Here is a 19414-nt window from a genome sequence, read left to right on the forward strand (position 1 = left end):
CTTATGACCTGTAGTTAAACAAGGTAGGTCAAATATTTTCTTGATGGACAATTTTTACACAGAAAGTTAGAGGGTGGTGAGTTAGAGTAATATTTTTAGGTTTTGTGACTGGCTTTGGGGAACAGGGTTCTGTTTATTATGACCCACCTTGGAAAAGAGGGATTCTGGCTAGCCTTAGGGGAGAATGAGTGAACAGAGACAGGAGGGCAGGAGAAGGTCAGAAAAAAACTTTTCTTATGAAGCCTTTATTTTGGTGTATCATTTTCTGAGCTCCAATAATGATATAACTAGTGAGTGAAATTTTGATAAAAATTGAAAAATTAGCAAATTCTCCCCTTAAGTGATCAAAGTTAACATTAGTAATGGCACAAATCAACATTCTCTGTCAACTTCTCTGATGCACTAAGTACACAATATTACTTCTGTTGCATTCTTGTCAAAAAAATGCTTCCCTGAATGTAATGACAAGTCTCCCTTCCTCCCAAAATGATGTGCCTATAATTGTCATTTATAACAATGATTGTACTTAATGAGAATAAAATACAAACAGAAAAAATATAGTGTTTATTCTTTAAAACGGTGCATGGAGAAATATGCAAGAAGATAAATTTATGATGCATATAGTTTTTAATTGATACTTAATTTAGCAGCAATTAAACCTTGCAATTACTATTTGATATTTTTAAAATTTTATTTTAGTAGGTAAAACAACATGATTTCTCTGCTTTAATTTTTTTAACTTATTTTACACACAAAACCGATATTAATTGTTCTTATTGATGGATTTAAAACATTTTTGTAAATATAACAATTAGTATTTAAGTTTCTATGCCACAAGAATAAAGTATAATTGTTCCTTAAAACATTTCTTTAGTGTCAGAAATTCATGATATTCAATTTCAGAGTGTTATTAAACACCATTTATTTTGATTTTATATTTATTGGCATTAGTATATAGTACTATATAGTTAAAAAAAAAAAGAAAAAAGAAATGGAAAAAGTATCTTAGCCAAAAGAAAAAATAAATTCTCACAAAGCCCACATTTTTTTTCACTGTGTGCAGAGAGACTCTCCTCATTGACCCTGCTCAAATAAAGTGCAATTATCTGCCTGACTTTCTGCTCCACTTCACCTAAAGATGCAACTGTTCCTCTGGCAACAGAACATATCACTTCTCGTAGTCAGGGTGATTTAAGGACTCCTAGGCTCAGTACATCCATGCAGAGTGATCCAGTGTGTGTACTGCACAAAGACACCAGCTGAAGAAATGAGTGGGTGCTCTCTGCTGATGATGTGGGGAGGGGCTGTCTCACTGAGAAAAGGGTGACTTTTTCTGGATACAAAGGCTTCATTTGCTTTTAGGTTTGTGGAAGCAGGACTCCACTGGCTACCTGGGGCACATTTTTCTAATCACACAAAAATAGGCTGGTTGTGGCCTTCATTCTAGCTTAACCCATTTCCCAATTGCCTCTACAATACTCACCAGTGGCACTTGTGGCTGTAGCATTTACCCTGAGATAACTTTGCCATGAAATATCTCACTTTTATTATTATATTTGCATGGCTCTAGTATATTAACTTTGGAAACAATAGACATCATTCTATTTATTGCATTCTGTTTTTAGTAGTGGTATTTCCATTTACAAAATATAGTAATTCTCAATCACTGTAAATGTCAAATCCTAGAAAACATAGCATTCGTATGTATGTTGTTAACATTGTTCTCAAACAGTTTGTTGGCTGAAGATTCATTTGATGAATCCAATTTTTCTGAAATAGATGATTCTTATGATTCAGATGATTCTGATGTTAGTTCTGTTTAGAAATAACTCCAAGAACAGTTTTTATATTTCATTTTCATGTTGAAAATCAGTCAGATTTGCCTCAGCCTCAAAGAGCGTGTTTATGTAAAATTAAGCGAGCACTGGCAGAGATCTGCACTTTTTTTTTCCTAAACGGGAAAGGGTTAACAAGCCCTTTTTACACCTTAATTGACCCTATCTCTTTAGGTTACTACTTTGGTCCTGAGCTCTAGTTCGCATGTTGTACTGTGATCTGTGAACTGATTATGTGTCATACACTTTTGTATGAATATCTTGCTGCAACCAAATCAGAAGCCCTGTTTCTCCATGAAGGAATTATTTTCTCTGGGACTGTGATCTATTCCTGAAATCGTCCCCTGGATGTGGTCCCTGCTATTGTTACTGAAACACTAGAGGTTTGCTGTAGGACCTGCTGCTCACCATGCAGAAAGCCAATGACTGAAAAGATGAATATTGCCAAGGAAGAAGGCTTTAATCGGGTGTTGCCACCAAGGAGCTCAGTCTCAAAGCTATCTCTCTAACTGACTAAAACTGGGGGTTTATATAGCTGGGAAGAAATATAACAATGTGTGAGGAAACAAGAACTAGGAAGGGGCAAGGAAACAAGCATGATGAATGAGGGGTCTGGAATCTCATTTTCAGGATGTGGTGATCTGGTGTGTTTCAGTTCTTTGATGCTTTTTTTTTTTTTTTTTTTTGAGAGGCCTGAAGGTCCTTTCCTGAGGAAGGAACTCAAATAAAACAAATATAAGTTTCAAGCTTTAAGATCAGAAAGGTCAATTTCTATGTTTATTAAATAGAACAGTTTATGGGACTATTGGGTCAGTTTCACTACCTGCTACCAAACTCTACAAATACCATCAATTTATCTGATAGTATCCCTTCATTGTGCTCATTGCTGTATACCACAGGCAAGGCTCTTGTCCTTTGCCAACACTGGGCTGTTCTTAACCTAGTATTTTTCTTGGCACTAAGGACACAATATCAGTTCTGAATCTAATGATGTGTAAATACCAGACACATCTCTCTTCCTTCCAGTCACATCTCATCCTAATTTACTCTGAATACAGAGCTTCACTTGACAATTCGAGTTTCATTATCAATAACTACATCTTTCTTCAAGATTGTGTGGCCCATAGCCAACATATGTTTAGTATATACAAATTCTCAAACTTTTGCTGAGTGTGTGTGTGTGTATGTGTATATACATAATTTTAAAATTTCTATGGGTGAAAAGTCTCATTAGAAGCATACTAAGAGGAAACAGATCTTTTCAGAGAATCGTTCAGATTTTGCACTGAAAACAGTAGTTACGCTATGATCAGGAATTTTCTACACACTTCAGAATGACTTCATCCTCTCAGTGGGTTTAATTGCCCAATATCCTATTTATATAAGGTGAATAAATTTATAAAATATACTGGGAGATGAGGAGAGGGAATAGTTGAATGCCACTGGAGAAAATTAGGATTTCTGAGAGGAAGTGTGACTTGAGGCCTATCTTGGGTAATATATGTGAGTTCTGCATGAAAGAAAGCATTCCATATAGAAGGCATTCTACAGCTAGAAAGAGTTAAAAGCATGAGAGGGCTTTGTTCCCTGAAGAAGCATTGATATGTTCAACATTGCTGAAGAGTTAAAGGCAATAATGAAAGGAAAAGATAACATGAGGTGAAGCTGATGCAGATCCCGTGGAGCCTTTAGACTTTATCATTAGGAAAGCAGAGTCATCAAAAACATTTGAATAAAGGAGTGGATGTTTTAGATTTGCATTTTTGTCTGCCATGAGGAGAATATATTTTGAGGATCAAGAATACTCCACAGATGCACTGTACTGACTCCATGCAATAATTTAAGGATTTGTTGATTCATGATGTCAACATCATGATTGTAATGTCAACATCAAAGTTTCTGGCTTTTAACCTGGGTGGATAGTGGTTTCATTGTCTCAGAGAGGTAAAAATCATGAGCACCTGGGTGGTCAGTTGACTGGGATAAGACCATAAATGAGAGCAGAAACAAAGCCCAGACCAGAGTCGAGACCTGCTGACAACAAAATGCAGTGTTATTTTTACTAACAAAAGTAAAAATTTAACTTACGTATTGCAGGAGGAAGTTTGTTGCAAAGTCATTTTAATTATAATTATCACAGGCAATAAACTTATTTATTCTAGGCAACTAATTGTTAACTACTTCCAATAGCATGAAAGAATTATATTCAGAGGTTACATAAAGGGAACAATCCCATAAATTCATGTTCCAAAACAACAAAGGCCACAACATTTACTTGAATGGTGTTCTTTTACTTTTATTGTCATTTATTTCCAAAATTTGAGAGGGTTCTTCACAATAGAAAGAATATAAAACTTGCTTGCATAATACTGTAAGTTATCTCCTTCATTTTTATGTCCTAGATAAACAGGCTGTTTTAAAATTATTGACATTATGGAAATAACTCCAGTGGTAATATATGATTGTTGTTTATTTAATAGAAATTATATTCATGACATTTTATTTTTAAAAATAACTTAGATATCAGCCTAGTGTACCCTCTGTTAAAATCCAGATGAGATCCACTAAACCCCAGAAGAATTATCTATGGACGTTCAGAGAGCCGTGCAAGATTTATTCAATTCCCTGGTAGACTTAAGTGTTTTGTGACTGCTTTTGTTACTGCTTTCTCTGCTCCTCACAGTTCAATCCAGATACTAAATTTGGCTTTTTTCTCAAATTAATGACATTGCCATGACATTACTAATATGATGCATTTATTAATAGGCTAAATTTAGTAGACAATAAGAGAGGAAGTGGGCTTGTATTGCAAAATTATAGTGAAACCTGAACTTCAGACACATTCATTTTTCGATTTCCTCCAGCTATCACACCAGCACTGAGGAGCTCACTGGCCTTTTTAGCTTCACATCATTTGACTTGCTCCTTTCCTCATCATAGTCTCTTTTTACTCCTTTCTTTAGTTTTCCCCAACTTAAGCCCCTACCCTTCTGGAATGAAGCAAATATTCCCCTTATTTCATTCAAAGCAGCTATTTCCTCGGTTTCCTGGCAATACATACCTCCCTAAAAGAAATTCTTCCTGTCAAAGGCAGTTTCTTTCATAAGTGGGTTGCCAGTGCTAGTTGTTAAAATAATAATATGTTTACTTTCTGAAATAACCTATCTGTGCTTATGATTTAAAGACATGGGGGCCTTTTCAAAACACTCACCTTAGAAGATGGCATGTTTCTATTGATGATGTTGCTCTTATAAATGGATTTTGTTTTGTTTTTATTTTGGGTTGCTCCTTCATTACTACTCTGGTGAGGCACTTAATTTATTCAAAAATGATAAAAAAAGTTTTATTATTTTAAAGAACTTCAATTAGCACCAAAATACTTTTCAAAACAAGTCTATAAGGGGTGACTATTCCTTTTGAAGTTCTATTTCTACAATTTTAGTAAAAACCACAAGGTGCAGTGGAAGATAAAATGAAGTTTTATCATTGAAAGTAATGGCAAAAACCATGATAACTTTTGCACTAACCTAATATCTAACCAATTTTGTTTGGTTTTATTTTTCTATTGATTTATAAAAACTCAAATAAGAAAATTATGGCTATATACAATAAAAAAGCACCATGTAATAAATTTACATATATGTTATACTATATTCTAGGCACTGGCCTACTTTACATTTACTGCCTCCTGTCTCACAACTCTGCGAGGTAGTTAATATTATTATTCCAATTTTACAACCAAAGAAACTGAAGCACAGAGTGCTGAAAGAAAGAAAGAAAGAAAGAAAGAAAGAAAGAAAAAAGAAAGAAAGAAAGAAGGAAAGAGAGAAGCCCAGTCTAACTCTAGGCCTATGCTGCCCTGGACCATCTCAGATAACATTCCAATTATAACAGTGCTGAAATGTGATTGGTGAGTTGATCTAATAATTCATGCAATGCCTGCCTCACCGTGAAGCTTTCATTCATTCAACCTCTTATTAAATATATTTTGTGATATGAAAATACAACTAGTAAATAGCACATTTACAGTCTCTAAAGTTAATAGTATTGATCCTAATTGTCAATGTTCTACTCTGTTCTGCTTCTTTCATGGTGTCCATAAGTTTATTCCCATTCATTAACCTTCATGCTTTAAGGCACCAAGCCTTGATGGACAGTTACTGCTTTAGACTTTAAAATCATCATCACTCTAATAATCACTGTAGACTTCTTTATATCTAAGTCCTATTTATTTCCATTAAAGTATACTGTGACAAAAATAATGTACCATCTTTATTTACCATGTGACTTAGTTAGGACGGTGATATAACTACCATTGTTATCAGAAACACTATCTGAACTAGTAAAAAACTTTATCCCATCAGGAAAGAACATTTTAAATCAGACTGCATGGGTTTGAAACCCAGCTCCGCTACATAGAAGCAAGTTACTTAAATGATTGGAACATCAGGTTCTTTATTTATCAAGTGGGAGTAATAGTATAATTAGGTTTGGTGCAGTGGCCTGTAATACTAGTATTTTGGGAAGCCAAGGTGGGCAGATTGCTTGAACTCAGCAGTTTGAGACAAGCCTGGGCAACACGGTCAGACTTTGTCTCTACCAAAAAATACAAAAATAAGTTGGGAGTGGTGGCATGTGCCTGTAGTTCCAGCTACTTAGGTGGCTGAGATGGAAGGATGCTTGAGCCCAGGAGGCGGAGGTGGCAGTGAACCAATATCATGCCACTGCACTGCAGCCTGGATGACAGAGTGACCCCGTCTCAAAAAAAAAAAAAAAAAAAAAAAAAGAAAGAAAAGAAAAGAAAAAAAGTACAATTGGTTCTTAAGGAATATTATAAGGATTATCTTTTCTGTGAACCCCACAAAAGACCACCAGAATAACCTGATGAAGAAGAAAACTGAGTTTATTTCCTGATCACCACCTTAACAGACGTCTTAGTAGTCATAGAAAGGAGAGGCCAAGGTGGGTATTTGTAGACATTAGGAATCTGGACTTAAGCAGTTTAAAGAGGTCTTTTAATGTATTGGGTAAAGTACATAATATAATAGTTTGGGATGGGTAGACATAATAAGGAGGTTCTGGAGGTTAATTGATAAGCAACCAGCTTGTCTAGTTAGGCAATATAAAATTGTCCTAGGAAACAGGCTGTTTACCCACGTGAGCAACCTACCCTCCTGAGAATGGGGCTGTTTGAACAGTTTATTGTTTCAATAAATTTATTTCCTAGTAGTTCTTGATGCATGAAATGAAGTTATTTATTACTTTTAAGCCTTATCATAGTTCTGATAGGTAATCTGTGTGGTTGCTGGAAGTCTCCGTCCTTAGGAACAAATGACATGATCCATATAAAATGGATAGCACAATGCCTGCTATATAATTAACATATCCATAAATATTAGCCATTTATAGCTGCCTCTTGTATTATGATGTTTCTTAAATCAGGGCTTGATAGATGGGAGACCTAGCCTAACTCTGGCAAGATGCAAAATTTGGCAACCAGACAGACCAATAGAGTGGAGAAAGTGGTCGAGGACAGTCCCAGTTGTGCTTAGTAGGAGGGGTGCAATATGGCAGATAGCTCATGGATGGTCAGGAGCAGGCAAGAAACAGAGATCTCAGCAAGCAGGCAAAATATGATCCTCTGGGTTCTTCCAGCTGAAAATATTAAACAGAGATTAAGGTAAGTAAGCAGAGATTAAGGTAAGTAAGCAGGAAGAGCTACCAGCAGGCCAGATAAATTTAGGATTAGGAGCTACACATGATTTAAAAGAGCTGAAAGAGAAAGAGGCAGGACCCTAACTCCATACTGCTACACTAGACAAACAGATAAAGCTTCCCTTGAGCCTAGATGGTCTAGGCACCAGATCTATTACTGAAATTTATTGGGAAATAGTGAGTATAAAATGAAAGTTTGACCACAGAAATTAAAGATAAAATACAAGATACTAGAACCATGGCAATGATCAGAGTCCTACCAGCAGCATGGCTGACCCAAATAATTTTAGAGACCTTATCTATAATATTCTGTACAGTGCTTCATACTATAAGAATATTGTAATAATAAATTCCATTCATATCATTTCATTATAATTTCATATGTTCTCCTCCAAACTTCTGCAATGTAGATATCAGAGCAGTTTTACTCTAATTTAGGTGATGACAAAACTGAAGCTTAGAAAGTTTAGTCACAGATTTTAAATGGCAGAATGGGGAGGCAACTACAGGTTTTCCAGACACAGATCTTTCTCCAGTATTTCCAAATAGTAATTATGTTACTGAGGTTTGAGAGGAATGTGTTATAATTGGATGACTAGCAAACTCATTTTCATATACTCTTTCCCTTTCCCTTCTCTATCTTTTGCTCATTTCTGGTTATAGAAAAACAAAATCAATTGAAGATATGAAAAAAATGTTTTTTAAAAAGATATTTCTACACCTCTATTTCATCTTGTAATAATGCAGAGATATGACTGGGGAGTTGATGTGATAATTCATACAATATGACTCCTTATTGTGAAACTTTCATCCATTCAACCACTTATTAACAATATTTTTGTAACATGCAGAATGCTAGATTCTGGAGAGGCAGAGATAAATAAGGTGAACCTTCCTTCTGTTCTACTTTTTAAGAATCCCCTTGTCTACTGGATTCAATAGATTTATTGTGAAAGAGTATAAAAAAGTAAAAGATTAAGGCATATACAAGGTACAAGGCCAGGGAAGGGGGCTGTATATTCTAATATGGGATTAGGGAAGAGTAGAGAAATTCCTTGGCTTCCTGTTCCTATTTTGTCCAGCACTACTATGTCCCACCTGAGATTCCTATGACATATTTCCAATAGAAGCCAGGAAGTATGGGAGCATTGGAAGTACATCTTTCCCAATGACCCTCTCACTCCATCCCCACCAATAATTAGAAGAAAACAGAAGAAGCAAAGAATTGATCAGATAGCAAATATACTAAAAATGAGTACAGCATCTTCCTGGATTTTAAAATAAAGATGTTTGTAGCAGAAGAATACCAATCTGATTGTTTTAAAAATTTGAATTACTCAAGTAATTATGACACAGGAACTTACTTTTGGAAGATTTAACACGTTGTAAATATAAACCAACACATAGTAACCCATGCAAAATTTAGTGCTTTATTTTACTTCAGGCCCCAAGCTGCTCAATTATTATGAAAGAACCACTTTTTGGTTGCGCAAGTTTTTTTTGCATGGATGCATGGGAGAATGATGAAATTTCTCTCTGTGAATATGAATGTTAATGATTGGGAAACACAGAAACCACACAGAATTCTGCAATTCTCATAGCTCTTAAAAATATATAGAGGACTTGTGTTGCAAGTATTTATTTTAATTACTGTTATTAATCATCATTGACTGAGGTAGTAAAAGGCAACCACTGACTCAATGAGCAGCAATCCAACAAGTCATGCAAACTCCAGTGTTGACAGCCTTTGTCTGGAGTCCTGAATGGACTGTGTCTAACTAAATCACTGTGTAATCATGGATCCTTTGTGATTTCACATTCTCATCTTACAGTCAATTTTTATTTCTCTGATGTGGCATGTTGTGTTCAGTAGCTTATCTGAAAACATCAATACTGTTTTGAAAGGATAAAATCAAATTGTAACAGTTTATGTTTCCATAATGTGTGCATAGCCTAGGGAAAAAGTGATAAATAGGAATACTATTTCACTGTATTGCCATGTTACAGACATTGGAAACATGATTCTGCCTCCATATTCTCTCCAAAGTAGATCAGCTGGATTTATTTTTATATATTTATAAATCAACAGCTAATAGACCATTAGAACAGCATTAGTGTACATCCAGATGATAGAAGAGATTGTAAAAGAATTGGAGAAGACTTTATGACTTTCCCTGCTTTCATGACAGTAAATAATGTCTTCTTGCTTTTATATGACATAAAAGTAATCTTACTTTTATACGATAGAAACACATAGAGAGATGTTAACCTCATGCATCATATTTTAAAATGTTGGCGTAAGCCTAAAGGTTTTACATATTTCAAAAAGTCTATCCTTACGGTAAAGTACTTGAGTAACCATTCTCAACTTTGGCTACACATTTGAATTTTCAAAGATTTTTTAAAAATATCTTCACCTGTAGACATATTCAGACACTTTAATCAGAATCTCTGTGACAGAAACTCTCACACCTATAGTTTTTTGAGCTCATGAGATAATTCCAATGTCCAGCCAAGATTAAGAACCACAGATATATTATCATAGAATTAAAAAAAATAAACTTTCACTTCCTTGCAAGTATTACAAATTCAGCATGTAAATATTGCCATGATAAAGCTTATGATTTCACTGGAATACCAGATTTCAGGTTCATGATTTGGACATCAAGTATTCCTTTCAAATTGATGAAAATTGCTATTGCCATCTGCCACTTTTACTCTCAAAGTTAATTACATATACATTGTGCACCACAATAATGTCAATTTTTGCTAATCCCATTTAGATGTTTATGTAAAAGAAAACAAATAATAACTTCATAAGACATGTTGCTAAAAGAGTTATTTGGTCTAAATATACATAATTTCAATTAAAGCTGACATTCTATGCTTAGTTTTAATGAAGTGATCCTAGGGAAATTGATATTTCCCTATCTGATATAATGATATATACATTTGAATGCAAGATTTTGGCACATTTTAATATGCTTTATTTGTTCCTAATTTTTCCAATTAATTTTTTTACAATTAATGTCATTTAAAACTTTTGATATAGCATATAAAAGAATTTCAGGCAGAAATCATTAGTATTACTAAATTATTTTTGTTACATTATTATTACTTTATTATAGTACTGAAAGAAGTATGCAGCTTGAGACTTGTATTCTGTGAAATGAAACTTTGAATTAGCCAACTTTGAAAGTCCTTTCCAGTTCCACCATGTGGAGATTATGAGCTTTACTCTGCAGTGTATACCAAGCAATGTCTACTATCCATTTCAGATAAGACCTTTGAGCTTGCCTACCTTAATCTTATTATGCAAAAGATATAAAAACTGAGATGAAAAGTGGTGAAATTATCCTTCTAATATCACAAAGAACAAATTGTCTTGTATCAGGGAGAATAGATTATTAGCCAAGTTCTATCTATTTGTTCTATTTGGAGTACTTATCCCCACTTCCATCATTTGTTCCTTGTTTATGTTGTTGTTCTTATTTGTTTTGAATTGTTTCTGGAAATATCAGTGAGTTAAAAACTCTGCCAGCTTTATATATATATTTATATAAAAATATATATTTTTTATTTATATATAAATATTTTATATTTTGTATATTTTATATTTATATTTATAAATATTATATATTTATATAAATATATATAAAAATATATATAAAATATTATAACATTAGATATTTATAATATATAGCGTAACATATAATATAGTTTATTTTAAAGGTTTTTTAACTACACAGAACTTTAAATGCATTTTCTTATCTAAACAAAAGAAATTATTGTATTCGTGTGTGCTAAGATGTGCAGTTTTTTCATTTTAAGTGTCTGAAATTAGTATGAGTTTTACAAACATGGTCATAGCTGTTCATATAGTCGTTGTTTCAACTAAATTATGTGTACTCTTTGTACTGTGTGTATTGAGTTTAATTGTCATTCACTATTTTTTCAAAAAGATTACATTACATTACATTAGGGTTCACTATTAGAACCAAAAGTTATTGTCTGAAAAGAACAAGATACAAAAGAACATCAAGAATTAAATTTCATATGATTAAACAAAGATTTGTTACTGGAGGCATCATTACAATCCTACATTTGCCTGCTGATCAACAGCTGACTGATTTATATGGCTTTTTTCTTATCATGTCAACCAAGGACCAGGAGTGTTGGCACCACCAAGGATGGTGTTATAAATGTAGAATCCTGAGTTCATACCAGATCTACTGAATCAGAATCTGCATTTTAACAAGATCCCCACATAATTCATTTGCACCTTAAACTTTAAAAAGCAGGACTTTATAGTACCAAGGTAGATATCCACAAGAGGTTGATACTGTTTTAGACTTCTTGAGTTATATGCTAAATGGTTGCCCCTCATATGATAAGCAATACTATTTAAAGCCGGAGAAAGTTTAAATACATGGAAGAAACTTCAAATCCACAGGAAAATGATGTGGCTGATTCATAAGTCAAGCATGACAATATTGATAGAAATCTATGTCCAAATTCATTTAAAAACTTTTTCTGTAAGCTCTATTTAAGTATGAAATAGATTCTAGTGATAAGAGAGCATTGTGCTATAATTTGACCACATTTTTTTCTTTCCTAACAGTAGATAAAATCATAGTATATCTTCCCATAGATGGAACATTAACTTTGGTAAAATACAGACAATGATACCAGTTCATTGCACCACAGATTCCTCAGAAGTAATGAAGATCATAACTCTTGCTTACATAAATCTATGCATTTAGGATAACTGGATAAACTTATGTAGAAAATAACTAATTTGTATCACTTAGATTAATAGTACAGAAGGAGTCTGCTGAATGACTTTATTCAACTTTATTGAGGTATATTTGACAACTAAAAGTTATGTATACTTAAAGTATACAACTTGATGTTTTGATACACCTAAACATTGCGAAATGATCAAATTAACACGTCTATCACCTCACATCTTTATGATTTTTTTTTGATGTGGTGAGAAACCTTAAGAACATTTCTCTTAGTATATTTCAACTACAGTATACAATACAGTATTATTAATTATAGTCACCATGCTGTGCATCAGATCTCCAGAACTTATTCATCCCTCATAACTGAATCTTTTTACCCTTTGATGAATGACTGTTTACACAGGAAGAAGAGGAAGAATTAATTAAAATATTAGCCCTATTTTATTTTTATGCTATATTAAATAATGACAGTGGAAGTTTTCCATAAGTAAACATGATAGCTGCATTAACAGCAAACTAATTCACTATAACTTTGACACATAAAATGAATACTAACTTTGTATTCATTTGTGAGTGGATGTTTGTTTGTTTGTTTGTTTGTTTGTTTGTTTTGAGAAAGAGTCTCGCCGTATCGCCCAGGCTGGAGTACAGTGGTGTGATCTCGGCTCACTGCAAACTCCTGCTGGGTTCATGCCATTCTCCTGCATCAGCCTCCCGAGTAGCTGGGACTACAGGCGCCTGCCACCGGGCCGGGCTAATTTTTTTTTTTTTTTTTTTTTTTTTTTTTTTTTTTGTATTTTTAGTAGAGACGGGGTTTCACCTTGTTAACCAATGGTCTCAATCTCCTGACCTCTTGATTCGCCCGTCTCGGCCTCCCAAAGTGCTGGGATTACAAGCGGGAGCTACCGCGCCTGGCCTGTGAGTCAATTTTTTTAATCACAAAGTAAAGCTTGATAAAAATACTTTAAGATGCTGGATTGAAATATCTGCTTTTAGTTTGACATTTTAAATCATTTATTTAATTGTTGGCATTTAGTGTAACATACAAAAAATGTTGATTGAAAAAATCTTTTTTAAAAAAATGATGCTGAGTAGACTTTATTGACTATAATCCTTGAGTGAAGCCACTGGCTGTTGGCTGTTAGACTGCTTTCAGCCTGTTTTTCCAGCTATACTTCTTCGAGGAGGATGATGATCTTTACCTTACTCTTGACTTTGCATACTGAAAGTGATTAGGTTTTTTAATGAGGCAGAAGAATGGAAATTTGAGGAAAATGGTAGAGAAAACCCTCTCATTTACCAAGATGACTTTCTAAGTTTATTTAGTGATGAACTACTTGGAGATACAAGTCAAATGATGAAGTTCATGGAAACTTTTTGAATCTTGCCTCCAGAAGGGAAAGAGATGGTAATAAATCCAAATACTTTTCCCATGCCTTACATGTTTATTTTCCTATATGCACAGTATCTTTTATATTCTAGATGCTTAATAAATCTTTTTCAAGTAAATGTATGCTGGAAAATGTTGTAATTGAGGTAAATGGACATTTTTAGCCGGCTATATTACAGAAGACTTTATTGACTAGGTGATCTGTTAGATGGTTTTAAAAGATAATGAAGATCTTAACTGGCACACAATCAAATATTTATTATATGCCTTCATCTTCCACATTTTATTGTGTTTTTTTTTTCACTCCTTTGTGAAGGAAACTAATTTCAACAATGCTGTGTTGTGTCATGCATTAAGCCAGTCATAAGTAGCAAGAGGTATCTGATTCAGTTTATATTATTGTGTTAATTATCTAGCTCTTCAGAATATTTTACATGAAAAATAACCTCAGGTGAATACACTTCTGTTACTGCTTCAGAAACCTTTTGACATTTTTTTTATAATCTGCAATCACATTGATTTAAAATGACATGACAGAAATGCCCGAATGTTGACAAGGTAATGGGAGCAACAAACACCTGCCTGTTAAATTTGGGCTCACCACCTACAGTACCACACATATCATTGATCCAAGTGTACCTTGACTGATTACTTTAAAAGAAAAATCTGGACTTCTCTGGACTTGTAAGCAAAGTCAAAAACATTTTCCAAAATATTAAGTTCTAAAACTAGTAATAATTATGGTGTAGCCCCTTACTAATCAGTGTGCACCAGGGACCAGCAGCCTCTAAATCATCTCGGAGCTTTTCAGAAATGCAGAAACTTCACCCAAGACCGAGTGAATTAGAATCTGCATTTGAATGAATCTCCAGGTGATGCTGAAATGGGAAAAGTTGCCTTGTCCCCCTCACAGGGCGTGTGATGGGGCTGTGGCTTGCTTCTTCAGTGCCCCTCTGCTCAAATCTCTAGGGCAGCATATGGGCGGACTGGGCAGGTTGTGGGGCTCCGACCCCACAGCAGTGTTTAGGGGTGGATGTTTACAGCTCCACCCCAGTGGGAGCGTGCTACCGTGTGCTCTTTTAATTTTGCCGTCTATAGGCAACTCGTGTTAACCAGCTCAATTAGACCCTCTACCTTGTCACTACCTTGTCACAAGAACAGAGGACTTTCTGTATCCGGGGTTCTTGCCTTGGTGTACGGAAGAGTCGGATCACACTTGGAGAATGAGTGCAAGGTTTTATTGAGTGAAGGGTAGCTCTCAGCAGATGGGGGAGGCCAGAAAGGGGATGGAGTGAGAAGGTTTTCCCCTGGAGTTAGGCAGCTCAGCGTCCTGTGCTGTCTCCTCTGACTGCCCCAGCCAAATTCTGCCTGCCCCCACTGGTCAATGGCCTGCTGACTTGCGGATGCCTGTCGGTGCATCCCTCTCCATGTCCAGCTGCCGGTGCGTTCCTCCGCTGACGTGCTCCTCTCCACATCCAGCTGTCTGTTTCATCCAGCTGTCTGTTTCATCCAGCTGTCTGTGTCTTCTTGGGCAGATCTGCTCCTCTGGACGTCCAGCAGCTTGTGTGTCTGCCTTCTAGAGTCGGGGGTGTCAAAAACATTTTTCAAAATATTAAGTTCTAAAACTAGTAGTAATTATGGTGTAGCCCCTTACTAATCAGTGTGCACCAGGGACCAGCAGCCTCTAAATCATCTCAGAGCTTTTCAGAAATGCAGAAACTTCACCCAAGACCGAGTGAATTAGAATCTGCATTTGAATGAATCTCCAGATGATGCTGAAATGGAGGCGGGTGGTGGCTGGTTATAGGCACAGGATGGCAGGCCAGGGTGGTCTTGGGAAATGCAACATTTGGGCAGGAAATGCCATCCTCACCCAGGGTCTGTCGGAGTGGAGCCCTAGCCAGGGACCACGCCTTCCTCTACCCAGCACTTCCCTTCCCCGCTTCCATGTCATTTAAAGGGAACACGCTCTTACCTTCCCAGCACTTCCATATCAATGACTGTGCATATTAAAGTTTGAGAAGTGCTGGTAGTCCATTACGTTTCCTGATCTCCAAAACATAAGGAAATTTTAGAGGCCAAGATGCATTTAGTAGATTCTGAATCTAAAGGAAACCTAAATCTTTCCTTGGAAGTAGATATTGTTTATAGCATCCTCAAACGGAATTAAAAGCATACATGACTAGATTTAGAACAGAAAAATCTGTTTTACATACTTCAAAATCCTTTGGGCCCGTGTCTGTTTATGTTCCTATGACTTCTTGAGTTATACATTTTTATTAACAAAGAATAAAATTATATTTACTAAATGAACTCCTTTGTACCTGTTGTACCAGGTCTTTTATCAAAAGTTTCAGAATGTTATTTTATATTTCTTAGGTTTTTCTTAGACTTGTAGAAATCATGCTGCTTTGTTCCCTGCAGGAGTTAAAATAAAAATATTAGTAATTATGCATATTTAATTTTCAGAATGCCAACTGATTACTCATAGCACTTATAAAAGGGAAATGATTTTAGATATTCATAAAACAGTTCCTTAGTAAGGGGCTTTCAAGTTTGAAGTTGTGTTATTATGGATATTTCTTTTTATAATAATCAGGATAAAAAATGCATTTATTAAGATCCCTCTTCTTTCCTCTTTTTCAGATGTAAGACAAAAGTCTACCCTGATGAACTTCCAAACACAAGTGTAGTCATTGTGTTTCATAATGAAGCTTGGAGCACTCTCCTTAGAACTGTTTACAGTGTGATAAATCGTTCCCCACACTATCTACTCTCTGAGGTCATCTTGGTAGATGATGCCAGTGAAAGAGGTACAAGCTGTTTTTTTTGTTTGTTTGTTTTTTGTTTGGTTTTTTGTTTGTTTGTTTTTTGTTTTGTTTTGTTTTGTTTTTGTATTAGAAAGCTTTATTATGGCCAAAAAGATAACTAGGCAATTATCTATATTTGCATTATAATTTTACTAGCCGTTCCATAGCCTATCAAATTCTCATCAATAACCTCATTAATGCCAACTCTAGAAGCAAATAACTAATTCTTTCACTTTCTCTCATGATTCTATATGGTTCTTACTAACCTAAAAATTCAGCCAAAATGACTTTCAATAATATATCTTTTTTTCCAACTCAATTGATTATATTATTGAGCATTCATATGATTTTATGGATACATGACATTAGTTAACTAATGAAATCTCTATTATTTTATATCTAAGGCAAAAAGTACTGATAGGAATTGGCCACCATTTCTGTGTGTTGAATTTCCATCTTGGTAGTATCTCTGCTGTTTCTTAAAACAGTTTCAAAACTGTTTCTTATAAATTCTTTTACATGTTACAGATTTTCTCAAGTTGACATTAGAGAATTACGTGAAAAATTTAGAAGTGCCAGTAAAAATTATTAGGATGGAAGAACGCTCTGGGTTAATACGTGCCCGTCTTCGAGGAGCAGCCGCTTCAAAAGGGCAGGTCATAACTTTTCTTGATGCACACTGTGAATGCACGTTAGGATGGCTGGAGCCTTTGCTGGCAAGAATAAAGGAAGACAGGTAAGAATTTATGTGTTATGTCTGCCTGGGTTATGACTGAACCTCTTAGGACAGTTCCAGATGTCCATCAGAATTTGTCTTCCAAGTTCGTATTTTTAGAAGGATTATTTTATAGCTTTTCTTAAAAGCAGGTTTTCCCACTTGCTTGATAAATAAGACTGCTGTATTCATGCTGGACATAGATAGTTGACTAAGAAATAGTGAAACAATTCAAGTTATAGAAAACATGTTAAATTACTTTTTAGGTGAAGGAATTAAATATGATCTAAAATAGTGTAATTGTGTTATAAAGCACACTTTCAAAGCACCTTTTCGTATTCTCACAACTACCCTGTGAGGTAAGTACTGTAGATATTCTTATCTATAACTCATAATGGGGAGGAACTAAGAAGCTACATCTAACTTGCTGCAGTCATTGGAAGTGCTGGGAACAATTCAGCTCTTTCCAGTTCTCTGCCAGTGTTCTCTAAACTACACGAGCACCCTTAGTCAGTCTAGTTCAAATTCACCTGGAATGTCTTAAAAATGCACACACATACATGCACACACACAGCACTGAAAATAATTATAATTAAAAAAAGAAAACGTAAGAGCACAGCTATAAGAATATGTTTAATTATTTCAACAATATTGTGACCTTATACATACACATTTTGAAATCTGGAAAATTGAATAAATAGCACTTTATAGAAATTAAGAATCCTTACACATACCTGCAGTTCCTTCTGTTGTTGATGAAGTACAAGCATTCTTTTTGCAATTATTTATAAACACTGGTGATAAGAGAGTATAATTTCTAAATACCTAATAAAGATAACTAACATTGAATGCTATCTGATACAATAACAAAACATTACATAACACCTTACTTGCATAGTCATTTCATCTATAGTAGAAAAGTCCTACTAGAATTGACATTTTTAATTAGACACTCCAGGTAGGAACTACTTAGTCTGAGCTAGTACAGCCACATCACTTAAACAGCAGGATTTGGTACTTGCCAGGAAGATGGATGGAAGCTGTCAGTAAAATGAAGCACAACAGTTGAAGAAAGCGGTAGGAACCTTTTAGTCCATAGAGTGTTGTACATGGCTAATAACATTTTTCCACTTTGTGTATTGTGCAGTACCCACAGGACAATAAGACTGGCAAAGTAAAATGAACTTAAAAATGAATTTCCTGGCAAATTTTGGTATATTATGCTGTTTTTTTTTATACACGTGTTTCATATTCAACTCAATGCGCTTTTAATATTTCAATATGGTCATGCATAGGCTATTTTTTGTTTGATCTAACAACATAATTACACTGTATTTGCATATGATGAACCCTATTATCTTGTCCTGATTATAAATTTGAAAACTACCCTAATAGTCTGTTCAAGGTTTTTAGACCTAATTTCTTCTCCTCATAAGTTAAATCATTAAATCTAATAAAGGAAGTGAGAAAAATATTGATTTTTCTGGGGTCCAGAGTCACCAAGAAGCTTTCCCAAGGCTACAGGAGTCTTGTTGATTGCAGATAAGTTGAAGCTCTGGTCAATTTTGTGGAATATAAGACCTTAATTGAAAATGAGTATTGGTGAAACTGGTGTTACAAAACAAGTAAATAATGGACATTTGTGTGCTTTTCATATCTGGAGATGATTCAGAAGCCTATTTGTATATTTACCTTCTACCAAATATGAAAAACCAACTCTGGTCTTCAGAATTAGCCACAACCAGTACGATTTGAGTAGGCCTGAATGTTTACTTGTGGAAATCACAGAAGTTTGATCCCATAATAAAATAAATGAACAGGGGTTAGATCAAGAATTAGAGAAGGCACAACATGGATTAAAAGTGTACCTAATGATTTTCCCAAATGAAATTTTCTACCATAGAAAGCTACCATTAAGAACACCAACCTTTTGGCTCTTACTTTAAGAAAAATGGGATAGGCCAGGTGCGGTGGCTCATGTTTTTTTTCTGTCTCAAAAAGAAAAAGAAAAAAAAGGATAAAACACCAGAGATTGAAGTTGCTTATCTTTCCCTATCTTAAGCTATTGTCTAGATTATAAATGTAAACTCTCAATTTGAGGACATTTTACTCAGAAATTGTCATGACCCTATCATTTTTCATAGGAAACATTTACTTATACTGACAGATTATGATTTTTATTGTTGCTGTTTGTTGATTTT

General features: G+C 34.8%; 1 protein-coding gene across 6 annotated transcripts in view; it reads left to right on the forward strand.

The window, feature by feature from the left end:
• The window catches only part of GALNT13 (polypeptide N-acetylgalactosaminyltransferase 13), a 590104-nt gene that overhangs the window by 359042 nt on the left and 211648 nt on the right, over positions 1–19414 (forward strand). For all 6 annotated transcript variants that reach the window (XM_007964986.3, XM_007964988.3, XM_073019693.1 and 3 more), the window contains 2 exons: positions 16335–16501; positions 17027–17234. In XM_007964986.3, coding sequence (XP_007963177.1) covers positions 16335–16501; positions 17027–17234 — 375 coding nt within the window. The remainder of the gene's footprint in view (positions 1–16334; positions 16502–17026; positions 17235–19414) is intronic.

Source organism: Chlorocebus sabaeus, chromosome 10 (assembly GCF_047675955.1).
Source record: "Chlorocebus sabaeus isolate Y175 chromosome 10, mChlSab1.0.hap1, whole genome shotgun sequence".
NCBI lineage: Eukaryota > Metazoa > Chordata > Mammalia > Primates > Cercopithecidae > Chlorocebus > Chlorocebus sabaeus.